This window comes from Vipera ursinii, assembly GCF_947247035.1.
Source record: "Vipera ursinii genome assembly, chromosome: 2".
In the NCBI taxonomy this organism is placed as follows: domain Eukaryota; kingdom Metazoa; phylum Chordata; class Lepidosauria; order Squamata; family Viperidae; genus Vipera; species Vipera ursinii.
The window spans coordinates 55,682,652-55,697,077 of record NC_139513.1 but is presented as its reverse complement, the minus strand read 5'-3'; the positions used below and the strand labels follow the sequence as shown (position 1 = coordinate 55,697,077).

The following is a 14,426-nucleotide window of genomic DNA, read 5'->3' as shown; positions in this document are numbered from 1 at the left end:
CAAACTGAGCTGAATTTTTGCAGAAGATAGCAAGGAGTGCAATACACACACACACACACACACATATATATATACATACACACACACACACACACACATAGCAAATGGAGTGATGAAGGATGATAGTCTATCAACTGGAAACAAAATTGCTGGATATACAATATTTAATTATCATTAGAAAGAGCAATTAAGGATCAAGTGAAGAGGAAGGAAAGGAAAGAATAAAATCTATATATCTTTTTAAAAAATTAACAGTCATAATGGAGAATCTCTAAGAGATGAGATGGCAGAAGCCAGTGGGGGTAGAAATGAAGAGTGAATTTGACTGAATGTGGGCATGAATTCATGCTTGAAGCTGCACTACGGCAATAGGAAAGGAAAAATGCAGCCACCTCTCCATTTTTATGGCATCAGTGGATTGCATCCAGTGGCCTTGTTTAAGGTTGCCCATTCCCTATTACGGAAGGATGGCTGGAAAAAGCTGCAGCCAAGTCACTGTGACTGTACTCTGCTGATAAAATTGCTCAATTCCCTTAATGTTGACTCTTCATTGGCAGAATCTGGTGTGATACCTGGATACAAATGTCTCACTTAACAATAGAAATTTTAGGCTCAATTGTGCTCATAAGTCGAGGATTACCTGTACTGTACTGTAGAGTCACTGCATTAGTTGCCAGTATATTTCTGGTGAAGCTCAAAGTGCTGAGTTTAATCTATAAAACCCTATATGGTTTGGCACCTGGCTACTTGCAGGACCCCTCTCTCCTCACAGAAGTGACTTATATAACCCTAACCCAGGCATGTCAAACTCGCGACATCACATGACGTCACGCGACGTATCGGAACTTTTTCCCATTGCCGAAAATGGGATGGGCGCGGTTTCTCTGTGATGCTCCGGCCCGTGGGCTGGCAGTTTGACACCCCTGTCTTAACCTCTTACTTGAACCCCAGAAAAATCTTCCAGTTTCCTGAGGTAAATGAGACAATGTTTTGTAGGTGCAGTCCCCATATGCTGAATACATTCCCTCTTGAAACTAGATTAGCACCCTCTTTATCGACATTCCAGAAATTAGTCAAAACCAAAATATTTCAGAGGACATTTGGGGGTCAAGGCATGCCATCATTTGCACCTATCTGCATTTCTATTGCGCTTTTATTGGTTGTATTTGTTTTTTGTATTTACTTTATTGTTTTAGCATGCATTTTATGCTTTTATTAGGGTAAACACTTAATTGACAGTAAGTTACTTGATGGTAATCAGCTTCCTATTTTTTCAGTACTGTTCACTTGCTAATTCACTAGGGCTTTCTTTGGCTCTACTGAGTGCTAGGGGCACAGAGAAGGATGCTTCTGGTTTTTTTTTTCCTGATCTATTGTTCATAAATAAGCCAATTTCTCCCTCTGGTGGAAAACAAATTATTACATTTCTTTTGGCTACACAATTTAAGAATAACACAGCTTAAACACGGGGATGGGAAGACGCCCTATAGAAATTGCCTAATGACAAATTTCAGGATTTCTCACCAGTGGCCAGGCTCACCTTTGGCTGCTGAGCATTGAGTTCAACAACCCTTGGAGGGTTACACTTTTCTTATTTCTCTATGTGGGTTATATACAGGGAGGAAGCATTCTGAGTGTCACATCCATATACTAGGTTGCTACAGTAGATGATGTTAGCACACCTAAGTATCTCGTGAATGTATTGGCTGGAAGGCTGGGCTAAGTTTTAATTCTGGTCTGAGACTCTGGAGAAGGATTGCCATGAGTATACATGGCCCTGCCCCTGGTGATACAGGCAATTTGACCTGGAGGCTTTAAGTTAGTAGTTTAGGGTGATTGGTATCTAACTTACAAAAAAAAACCATGTCTTTTTCTCTCATGTATTTCCTGAATCTTTTCCAACCCAAAGAAATATATTTAGAGGTGGGGAGAAGCATGCTTGTTTACAGACCCGGAGGAGGCTACTGCCTGGAAGTATCTCCCGTGTTCCAGAGTGGTCGTCTCTTTTTCTCCGCAGGGTTTGGCAACACTGATTCTATTCTGCGCACTGAACAAGGAGTTCCTGGAAGCCTGGAAAGGGGCCTGCCTGGCCAAGAAAGGTGAAGAAGCCCCCAGAAGTGGCCAGGTATGGACTGGGAGGAGATAAAAAGAGGATTCATTCGTTCTAATTGTCCCCATTCAAACAGACCTTACCCCTTAAGAGTCCTGAAGTAGTGCTTTATTTATTCACTTGATTATTCTTTTTTCTATTTATTTACTTGATGGCTATAGGCCAGTGCTTTGATATTCTTGAGTGACTCGGGCCTTCTTCCTACTGCTGAGGCTGGTCCTCAAGACGGTTTGTCATCTTGATGTACAGACAGTCAGATAGATTCCCTCTTGTTGCCCTTTTTTTCCATGCCAGGGCCATAATGCCTACAACAACACAGCACTATTTGAGGAGAGTGGTCTCATTCGTATCACCCTGGGAGCCTCCACAATCTCGTCTGTTAGCAGTGTGCGCTCAGGCCGTACTCATTCTAGCCAGCGGGGCTACCTCAGGTAGGAAGCTTCTCCATGGCATATCTGAATACATGCTCTGGCGTGTTTTGTTTTGTTTTCATATGGAAAGGTGGGGTACGTTTTAATAAGTAAATAAATAAATTGATCTAAGGAAAATTGTCTGTGGCTTAGTAAGGGTCCAATAGGGACGCGGTGGCTCAGTGGGTTAGGATGCTGAGCTTGTTGATCAGAAGGTCGGCAGTTTGGCGGGTCGAATCCCGACTGCCATGTAGCAGAGTGAGTACTGTTACTCACCCCAGCTTCTGCCAACCTAGCAGTTCAAAAGCACGTAAAAATGCAACTAGAAAAATAGGGACCACTACGGTGGGAAGGTAACAGCGTTCCATGCGCCTTTGGCATCTAGTCACGCCAGCCACATGACCACGGAGACGTCCTCGGACAAGCGCTGGCTCTTCGGCTTTGAAACGGAGATGAGCACCGGCCCCTAGAGTCAGAAACGACTAGCACGCATGTGCGGGGGAACCTTTACCTTTACCTTTACTAGTAAGAGTCCATAGCAGAGTCCTGGACCTTACATGTTGCGTTCTGCATGTGAGCAGGGGCTTGAAAGCCAATTGGGTGCACCAGTCTCAACATTATGAGCCCCATTGATTGTTCTTCCCTCCATTCCCCAATATATGCTCAGCTAGAGTTTCACTGAGGCCTAGTGGGTATAGAGAATGGATATTGACAGAAGGAGACGAATTGTACAACGAAGTAAACCTTCTGATTCTAACCCAATAGCTTTAAAAAAAGTTCACCACCACTCCATTCACATATATTTTCACTCTTTAAAATATAATAAACATGAGCTTATCTGAATCATCTCATTTCCCACACTAACCAGCCAGATGGCTTTGGAAACTAATAAGCACTGTGGCAGCCTTTTCCTTCTGTTTTTTCTCATCAGTTTATACAAAAAGTCAGGTAGCCTCTGAAGGTAACATGCCAATTTACTCTTATGTAACCATAGGTAGCTTTATGGCCATGATTATGTCAAATCCCCTTTTAAATCAATCACCACATCTATAATCCATTTTTACAAATATGTCAGGTTTGCATATTTGATATTTACCTATGAGTCCCTAAACAATTTAGGATTGGAATGCAGGAGAATGCCTTACCATCCCCTATATAGATCTTTCTAACCACTAATTTGGAGAATTTGGCTCTGCAAATTATGTCACATTCTCTGCGTCCTTTGCCTTTTACTTGACATCATTCAGGGAAAGAACCCTTTCTTTGGAAAGCTCTCTCTCCCAAAAGAAAACACATGAGTATTATTAAAATTGAATCAGGTGCTGAAAATCTTTTTACTCACGGTTATTTGAAAATTGACGAGGATACCATTGTTCTACTAATGGGATTTGTATGTGTCGTATCATGATATGCCCAGTATTTTTATAACATACATTGAAACATGATACATATATACTTAAAGTATGGCTTATTTGTCTGCCTACTGCCACCCTACCCAGGAGGGACAGGATGAGAGTTCAGGAGGAGGAAGGGAGCAAGTCACCAACAGGTGATGCATTGCAGTGCCAATCCATGAAGAACAACAGAGTCATTGGTGGTGTGCTACATATCATCCTCCTTTGCTGTTATGCAGCAGAGGTAAGGTTATTGTTACTTACTCACACCAGCCTTCCCTGTTCTGATGGATTGGTAGTTGCTGGCTTTCAACAACATTTATCTAACATACAGCAGTTTTCTGTGGTTTAGAACAGATACAGGCTCTGAAACTACTCAAAAGTGCCTGAGAGTTTGGGTTTTGCCAGCTCTCAGTGGATCTACATATGTTCTGTGTTCTGAGTTTCAGAGACAACATGATAGCACATCAAGGCTCGGCTCTGGATCACAATTTGCTCAACCATGCTGGCCCCACTGACCTTGACGTAGCCATGTTCCATCGTGATGCGGGTCCAGGTAAGGGTAGCTTCTAATGGGTATAAAAGAGGGGTTTCTGCTCCTGGATCTAAAGCGAGGTCCCAGTTTGAGATGAAATATCTCTGATGCCATCTATCAAATATTTCTGATACAAAGACTGTGAGTATCCAAAGGTTTCCCTAAGGAAGGACAGCTTTATGCCTTACCGGGTCTTTCTTGTTGGCACACTGACTTGGCAGGAGACTGGTCATTGTGACTGATGACATGCTTTGTGATTTTGAATGTGGATTATAATGTAGATTGTAAGATCAACCCACCCTTTCAGTTTTGCAAGCTATTTAACTTTTGGGCGATTCATATCCTGGGAAGCTGTTCTTCCTTACTCTTCTTCCTCCTCTTCAAATATTCCCTATCTTATCCAGACCAAGACTCCGATTCAGACAGTGACCTCTCCCTAGATGAAGAACGCAGCCTCTCAATTCCCTCTTCAGAGAGTGAGGAAAATGTGCATCTCCGGGGCAGATTCCAGCGGCCGTTCAAAAGGGCAGCCCACAGTGAGAGGCTCCTCACCAATCCTAGCAACAATGCACACAAAGGCAAGTCCCAGGACTCTGAGAAAATGCTGAGTCATGAGGAATTGGGGGTGGGAGGGAGTAGGGCTCAGGATGGTCAGGGGCTGGGTTGACACAACATGCTAGCTTAGCTAACGTCAGAGTAGGAAGGTCAAGGTTCAAAAATAATTTTATTTTTCACAAATGGATCTTTTTGAAATGACGATTCCATTTTATTGTAAAGTAAAATATAATTATGTATTCAAATAAACATGATTCATGTATGGCTCCTCTGCATATAGAAGGTCCCTTCCAATTCATAAAGACTTTATAGAAGTTTGCAGAAAATTTGTGATCATCTCAAGATGTCCAGTATATTATGTGTAGTATAAGCGTGAAATATACAGTTGGGCAACTGGTAATTCTGAAGCATAATATGCTAGTATGCCATGGTCCTAGTCACTTCACTCCTCCCATTGGAAACAAATTGATCAGCTAACCGTCAAGAATGAGAGTATACTGTGGCAAAAATGTTATATTAATTTATGAGATATCCTGTGCTCTCCCTCTGTACATCTGCAATGTTCTTCCCTAGATGTTGATGGTAATGATCTGATGTCCTATTGGCCAGCACTGGGAGAATGTGAGGTACACCCCTGTTCTCTCCAGAAATGGGGCTCAGAAAGGAAGCTTGGATTTGATGTTAATAAGGATACAGCCAACAATAACCAGCCAGACTTGGCTTTAACCAGTGGGGATGAGAACTCTTTCACTCAGACCCAACGGCAGAGAAAAGGTGAGATGACTTAAAGCACAATCAGCCTAGAATTAATTTGGGGTTATTCTCTCTTAGACTAACCTATTTTACATGGCTGTTTGCAGGATTATTTTAGGGAATAAAATAGGAGGGAGTAGTAGGGAAAATCTTGGAGCATCTGCAGCAACAAATGACAGTCCCTCACAGGTAAAAAGGAGTGGCCATTCAGTCACCTGACCATGCCTGTCATTTTGAAGCCAGTAACCCTCACTGCAGGTGTGCTGGCTGCAAATGTGTGAATAAGGAACCTGTCTACACAATTACAGCTCGATAATAACTATCTGTCATTCATAAACAGAGTAACAAGTTACTATTCTTGGAATACAGAACCCCAAGGCAATTTCTCCAGGCAATGCATGATATCCCATGAGCCATTTGATCAGATAGACACTGACAAGGTTTCATGACATCAGCAGCCTTTCCCCCATTCATGGGGCAGGCAACAATGAGGACGGAGGGAGGAAAGGGAGGAAATGATAAATGGCCAGGACTCCAAGTCATGATTCACATCAAAATTTACAAGCTTCCCTCTTGAGGTGCTTGTCCCTGATGTTTCCCCCTCTTCCAACAATCATCTGTTTCCCACAAGTTGTATACTCATCAGCTTCATTGACGCCCACCCTAGTCCTACTATCTGTTTCAGCCTGGCTATCCCTTCAAGCTAATAGCCTCTAACCAATCTCCCTGCCAAGAAGGTCGGTGAGAAGAAAGTATCCTGCAAAACCAAAGAAAGGAAGAAAAGCAACAGGAGAGAAGACACATGCCCCTGTCACAGCAAATACCATAAGTGGCATAAGACCACTCAGGTGGAAGTTGAAAAGAACGTAACTCCAGGCTCTTCCCTGGCACCCAGGAAACACAGCCAGACCTAGGAAAACAAGACAGCAAACCCAGGATCCCACCCATCCCGGCATGGAAGTGGTGCTTCCCAAAACAATTGTTTTGGAACACCATTGTTTATTTACATTTGGTAGCATATAACAATGTGCAGGTGAATATGTTCAGAACTCTGGCACAAGAGACTCCACAGAGTTTTGTTTCTCCGTATTTGGAGTGATTGCTTCACTTGGAGCGTACGTATGCAGAAGGAGTGACTGAAAACAGCATTCATATAACAGAAAGATTTCCGTGTTATAGGAGGTAATCCTCATTTAGTGACCACAGTTGGAATCGACAATTCAGTCATTAACCAAAATTGTTGCTAAGTAAAACCATGACTAAACTTATAATCTTATTTCAGCTTTCCTTTAAAGAACTGTGAAGGTCATAAATGTGAGGATTGGTTGGAAAGTTACTTTTTCATCACTGTCATAAATAAAAAGTGGCCAATAAACAAAGCAGTCACTAAATAAGGACTATCTGTAATGCCTTGGGGTCTTGCCGAATAATGCTCAGATATCCCCCTTCTCAGAGGCCCGTAGACGGAGAACAGTTGGCACTCCACCAGTCCTTCAGATCCAATGGCACATCAGTTTACTTATATGGAAGGGAAAGTACATGCAACGGTAGTACTTCCCCAGAAATTGATAAGGTCACCAGTTGCTATATGAGCTTTAATTCTGAAATGCATCATTGTGAAAAGCATGCTTTCTTATAGATTGGACCTCCAGAGCAACGTTTTCTCAGATATGGAAATAGGCACCAAGATTTTTTTCCTTTGTCTTGCTTCCTTAAATTTCTTAAGTTGCTAGAATATAGAATCTGAAACATCATGCTCCTTCCTTCCTTCCTTCCTTCCTTCCTTCCTTCCTTCCTTCCTTCCTTCCTTCCTTCTTTCCTTCCTTCCTTCCTTCCTTCCTTCTTCCTTCCTTCCTTCCTTCTTTCCTTCCTTCCTTCCTTCCCTAATAAATGTTTTGCTCTGATTTTTTTTAAAAAAACATGTTTTTGCATGTAAAATGGCCGAATGAATGGTTTTGTGCTTATTGAGATATTAAAGCCAAACAGTAATAGTCCTTTATTGATCAGGTAGCAGAAAGAAATCAGGGTGGATTTATCATTTTCCCTCTTTCACCTGCAATCAGAGATGAGCGCCACCCCCTATAGTCAGCAACGACTAGCAGAGTAAAATGCTCAAGGAATCCTTTCCTTTCCCTTCCTCCTTCCTCACCTTTGTTTTTTTTAAGGAAGAGAAGCAAAGGAATAGACACCGGGTTGAATCATTTTGGAAAAAATGCTGTTAAAGCAGGAGGTATTAAAGAAAGGTTTGAATAGACGAAAGAACCAGACTGCTTGGTAGAAGGCAACTATTCTGAACAAGGATGAGCCTGACATCAAGAGTCAGAAAAAGTGATCGGGACTGACAGTGGTGTCAACGATTGGGCAAAGCAGAGAGAGGAGGAGGAAGAGGAGGGGGGAGGAGGTGGTATAAATCAGTGAAAAACATATAAGCATTTCAGACTAAAGTTGAATAAGGAGAAAAAGGAGAAAAAAAGAGTGCTGTTACAGAAATGGGAGAGGAAGAGTTGTTGCAGGGATGTGTATCACATCATTACAAAAAACCAAAACCAAAACTGGAGATAATTCCAAGAGGAGAGGGCCTTAGACTTCTCACTTGTTTCTACTCTGTTATGTAGGCATCCTGAAGAATCGCCTCCAGTACCCTCCGGCTTTGCAAGGCCTGTCATCTGTGGGCAGAATGACCAATGATCTTTCCTGGTACAAAACCTCCACCTTGGGTCACAGGGCGGTCCCAGCTGCTTCTTATGGCAGAATCTATTCAGGAACAGGCAGCCTCTCACAACCAGCAAGTCGTTACTCGTCCCGGGAGCAGCTTGACCTGCTGATGAGAAGGCAGATGTCCAGAGATCAACTGAGCCGAAACATCTCTGGAGAATGCCTAGAAAATATGGCAAGCAGGCACAGGTCTCGGGAGCAATTGGATGCCATTATGAACAGGCCTGGGTCAAGGGATCACCTGGACACAATCCTCGATCAACATGGATCTAGAGAACACCTTGCAAGCATACCCAGCAGGCATGGGTCTAGAGAAAAAGTAGGTGAAATAGCTACTGAACGTGATCCAAGAGATCACAGGAACACTTTACCCAGAAGGCAGACATCTAGAGACCATCTGGATTCTTTACCCTGTAGATTTGGGTCACGAGAACAGTTAGACTGCGGTGGGGCAGTAAGAGAAATCTCTAGAGAATGGCTTAATACAATGCCTCTTAGGCAGGCCTCTAGAGATCAAATGGACACCTTGCCAGCCCGAGAAACTTCTCAAGAACGGTTGGATCTGCTTTTTAGAGGGCAACCTTCAAAGGACCAACTAATACCAGGTAGGCACACTTCAAGAGAGCATCTGGACATAGTGCCTGGCAGGCAGACTCCTTGGGAAAACATCGAGCCTCTTTCTAGGCAGCAGCCATCTAGAGAAAATCTTGAACTTCTCTCCAGAAGACCGTCTTCTAGAGAAAATCTAGAAGCAATCCCTAGCCGTCACCCTTCCACAGAACAATTAGACATCCTTTCTTCCATCTTAGCCTCTTTTAACTCTTCGGCTTTGTCGTCAGTGCAGTCATCCAGTACTCCCTCAGGCCCACAGACTACCCCCACCCCTTCTGTGGCACAGGGATCTTCTACACCTTCCATGCCATGCGCTTCGCCACCTCGGTCTGCAACCTCCCACAGTATTTCCGAGCTGTCGCCAGATTCTGAGTAAGTGTTTCCCCTCTACTGACTACCCACATAAAAGGAGTATGTTTAGAAATTTAAAACTTTCTGATTGAAGGGAAAAAAACACACTGAGGAAGGTTAATTTCAGGTTGAAGGACTTGCAAAAGTAATTGCATTTCAAGGAGTCTTTGGTTTATCATAGTTCTCACTTTGTCCTGAGTACAGTATGCCAATCATAATTGGGGATCTTCATCACCTGAACTGGCCTGAGGCCTAACACATACCAGGATCGACTGAAAGTTCTTGCAGTAAAAGCTTTCAGCTCAAGATTTAATAAATTTGTTTATGTATTTATTAAATTTATATGCTGCCCATCTCCTTGATAAGGCAACTCTGAGCAGCTTACACATCATAAAAAAATAAATAAAAGAAATTTAGATTTTTGAAACCAAGAGACGGATAGTACAGGCATGAGGTCTTCTTACCCCGAAAATCCCCTTCAGTAGCAAGCACTGCCTTTGGGGCCCCAAGCCAACCAGCAAAATCAAGTTTTAATTGATTTTAATATTTTAGAAGGTCAAAAGAGTGGGAGCAATTCTCACCTCTGGTGATAGAGTATTCCACAAGGTCGGGATCACAGCAGAAAAGGCTCTTCTCATTGACCCTGTCCAATGGAACTCCTCAGTCCATGGGGTCCATAGCAGGCCTCTTTCACTGGTGTGAGGTGGACGAGTCCCATTGGGAAGTGAGATGGTTCCTCAGATGCTTGCTGCAAAATTATGCAAAGGAGTGCATAGCAGCACTGCTTTTTTTGTTGTTTGTTTGCTGCCATTACTTCTTTAGTGTTCTACTTGATGGATGCAATCTAATTACTCGCTCCAGAACGTACTAGAATAATGCTACATCATAATTTTTATTTATTTTTATTTTAATTCCATTTATATCCCGCCCTTCTCCGAAGACTCAGGGCGACTTACAAACTTAGCAGTAGCCTTCATTCTATGTACTGTATATGCCTGCTTATTAGGGCTTTCACACACACCCCAAGCGGCATTATTACAAAGTCAGCTTAATTGCCCCCAACAATCTGGGTCCTCATTTTACCTACCTCGGAAGGACGGAAGGCTGAGTCAACCTTGACTCAACCTTAATATAATATCGTTTAAAGATCATCCTGGGGAGAGATAAGAAGAGAAGTGTGCATGGTACTCCCAAGTTTCCCTTTGAGGGTTCTTCAGAAAATGATAATTTGGCCAATGTTTATCAAAAGACATAAGCAGAATGTGAGAAAACAAAAGCAAAGAAACCAAGAAATGACTCATCTTACCTGCCGGTGGGAAATTTCAATCTGCCGTCACCACCAAACAACAATATAAATGTCAACTGTTTATTTGTCACTATATCTGTCATAGGTTCTTCCAAAGTATATTGGAAATTATAATTAGTGAAATGCTAAACTCCAGCACCACTAACTACAATTCCTAGAGACCCCTTCAGGGGATACATAGTTGGGACATTGCTAAATGTTCCTTCATCTCCACGTGGATCTCTAAATCCCAATCTGTCTATCTTGCTGCTGAGCACTTTCTATCATGTCAGCTCCTGGTTTCTTCTTGCTTTGACTGCAAGGCTTTGTGACCTGACACAATGGCAGATGCTCAATAATGCCACTGGGTGATCCATAAAGCCTCAATTCACTTCCTGTGTAGATCTGTAGCCACGTTTTTAAATGCCCTCAGACTAGTGGAGCTGTAGCACAGCTAGGGCAAAAGAAGTTGGCAACAAATATTAGAAATATGCTTGCATGCGGTATCTTACACAATAATAGTAAATCTCACTGGTACATTAAAATGGATTATTCATCCTTAGAATCTTAAAATGCCCTGGGAGAATTCTCAGGCTTACCTCTTTATGGGTCTTTTTGGTTTTAAATTAATTAAAAGCAGCTCAAATACTTGCTCATTTATTTATTCATTCATTCAGTTTGCAGGTAGCCCTCTACTTACAACCATTCATTGTGTGTGTATAGATAGATAGATAGATAGATAGATAGATAGATAGATAGATAGATAGATAGATAGATAGAGAATTGAGTCCCACAGTGAGTTGGCTGTGGGAAGTTGTCTTATTCCAGCCTGGTAGCTGGACCAGGCTGGGACTAGCTTCATACTGTAAAAAATAAAAATAAAGGGGGGAACTAGTCAAAAGTATTCATATCATGCCCCAGCACCCCCTTGCAAAGAGCTTCCAGGGGCTAGTTTTGTGCTGCAAAAAAGGGGGAGCAGGGGAAGCCTAAAACAGTCCTTTTTTGCAGGGCAAAGCCAGCCCAAGTCACAGCCAGGAGCTCTTTGCAAAGGGCTCCTAGGTGGGGGTGGGGCTGGTTTTGTGAGGTGAAGAAGAGGATATTTTTGACTCCCCCCCTTTTTTCAGAATGCAGGGTAGCAGTGATGGCTGGGAGTGGGGAAGGCAGGACACAAGATGCAGGAGAGCCAAAAGGGCACATTGGGGGAAGAGGTTGGTGGGTGGGGGGAGTTGGAGGCAAGGCAGATCCTTACCTAACTGAGTCTTGGGGCTGGGAGGACTCAAGCCTGAAATGGCTTGTATTGGGTGTTGCTAAGTGATGTGGTCACATGATGTCTCACTTTTATGACTCAGCATTTAACAATCACAGTTCTGATCCCAATTATGGTACGATAGCTGCCCGTCTCCAATATACGGCTCTGGAGAGTTCAGAAAGAATTAAAAAAAACAATACAAATCACCAAAATAATGTAGAACTAATGATTGAAAAACAATAGAAACCATGCAGCAAAATTCATAGCTGAGTTATTCTAATATCTATGCATAACCAATAATACAACCAAATTTATCTCTCTTACTCTCAGATCTCCATGCCTGATGGCAAAACCAATTTTCAGAGCTTGTGGAAAGTCAGCAAGGCTGGGGCCAATTGGATGTTTTGGGGGATGATTTTCTGGAGGGTGGGGGGAGGAAATGCCATAGTAGAAAAGTCCTCCTTCCTTGATCCTGCTAGGCAACAGTCCTTGGCAGAAAGGACCCAGAACCTGCCTCTTCCTCCTGATGGAAAAGTACATGTGATTGAAGAGAGGCTGTCCTTCCATTTGACCACAAGATAAGAAAACTCTCTGGCCATTCCTGGGTGTTCAGCTTATGTTCCACACTGTATGAGGCTATTGTGCATTTCAGCCCATCCGACTATAGTTCACGCCACATTGACAATGCACAAAATGTAATTCTTTTATCTTATTTTGAGATGTAGTTTGGAGAAGAATTAGTGGCATAGGGTTATGTTCACACAGCATACTTATTTAATTCTTCTTTAGTTCTGTTGATTTATCTTCCCACCGTGTTTGTCACCAGGTTGGATTTGGGGGCGAGGAGGGGTATTTCTGCATCCTTATTAATCAGTACAGCCAATTCTGGGATGCAGTGTTGTTGGGTTTTTTTTTACTTCCTCAAGAGATGTGGCTATCTCAGTTATGCCTTTTGTTTTTCCCCCTGAGAAGATTAACAAGAAGTGAAGGTCATTCCTGAGGGGCCCAGCTGCTGTGAGAAGAACCAAGAGGCAATACAGGACCAGGCACTTCCAGCAGAGGACCAGGATCCCTCAGAAGGCCTACAAGAAAGAAAGAAGGAGGCTTTGTGGAAGCCAAGACCAACTATGCTCTCCTCCAGCATTCGGTGGTGGAGAATTTGGTGGGATGGGAATCAGCATGATGCATTCACCTGACTGCGGAAGAAAGGTGTCTGGGTGCCACAGCACCCCTCTCCCCATTCAAAGGGACACCCTAATGGGAAAAAGGGAAGCTACCACACCATGGGCAAAACTCACCATTAATAGCATCTCCAAACTGGACCAACTGAAATCTTCCTTTCCAAAACCATTTTTCTGTACTCTGTGCAAACATGACAGGGTGGGGGTGGCTGCAAGATCTGGGTGCGGGAAGGGTTTTATACATTTTTGTATCTTTGTAATCAGAGAGAAGAGAAATTTCTATGGTTATTTTTACGGTTCTTCTGTTCCCATTGCTGTGATGCTGATCTTATTTTCTAGCTGTCCATGATGCATTTGGATTGTGGCATGAGGCGATGTTATGCAGCCTTTCCTGGTAAGGCTCAAGGCAGAAAAATAGAGGGACCTTTTCTTGCAGACTTTTTTCAGGTTGTGTGTTAGGTTGGTCTTGTTGAATGTCTATATCTTATCTCCTCATGAGCCAACAGTAAGTGGCAAGTATTGTGCTGGGACAAGCGTATTCTCACCCCTAAATTAAGTCAGCGCATTTGTAATTGGGCTCTAGGATCTGATTTGCTTTGTCCTATATCCCCAGTCTAACAAGCCTGGGACCTGAAATAGCTTTGTATACTTTCTAATGCTGGAACAATTACACATTTTGGGAACCTTGTGTATTTATATATTTAACAGTTGTATTGATACTTCTCTTGGAGTATCCGTTGTATTAGCAGGGTGGAATCTGATATATTTCTGAACTTGGCCTTAGTTGAAATTTGTTTTGGCACTGAATGCTGTCTGTGAAACACAGATGAAATTAAGTTTTTTTTTCTCTGAGTCTATTTCCTTCTTCCTCTCTAGCAAACTTTTTCCCCAAAAACAAACACTTGCATCTGGTAACCGTGTGTGTGTGTGTGTGTGTGTGTGTGTGTGTGTGTGTGTGTGTGTGTGTGTAGAACTCATCTTTGAAGCTACAGTCATTCATTTTTCCCCCTTGCTGGTGCATTTTTATAGCACTATATAACCAGCAAGAAGCTGTAAGATTGAGATTTTTCTCTCAATTTATAAGCAAAATGGCCTCCAGTAAATCTATGCCAGTTGGCTGCTTTAAATGGGGATCCTCCTGAAGTAAAATCAAGCTGTCAAAATTCCATACAGGTATTCATCAACTTATGATCACAATTCGGATCAGAATTTCTGTTGCTAAGCAAAGCCATCATTCAATGAGTTTTGCCTGATTTTTCCAATCTTTTTTGCCATG

General features: G+C 42.6%; 1 protein-coding gene across 1 annotated transcript in view; it reads left to right on the top strand.

Annotated features, from left to right (window-relative positions):
* CELSR3 (cadherin EGF LAG seven-pass G-type receptor 3) overlaps positions 1-14,002 on the top strand; it is a gene marked incomplete at its 5' end in the record, with an annotated part of 105,128 nt that extends 91,126 nt beyond the window's left edge. Inside the window, 7 exons of the mRNA XM_083353345.1 lie at positions 2,018-2,125; positions 2,405-2,541; positions 4,364-4,470; positions 4,854-5,027; positions 5,578-5,778; positions 8,373-9,456; positions 12,939-14,002. Coding sequence (XP_083209471.1) covers positions 2,018-2,125; positions 2,405-2,541; positions 4,364-4,470; positions 4,854-5,027; positions 5,578-5,778; positions 8,373-9,456; positions 12,939-12,969 — 1,842 coding nt within the window. The 3' untranslated portion in view covers positions 12,970-14,002. The remainder of the gene's footprint in view (positions 1-2,017; positions 2,126-2,404; positions 2,542-4,363; positions 4,471-4,853; positions 5,028-5,577; positions 5,779-8,372; positions 9,457-12,938) is intronic.
* Between the last annotated feature and the right edge of the window lie 424 nt (positions 14,003-14,426).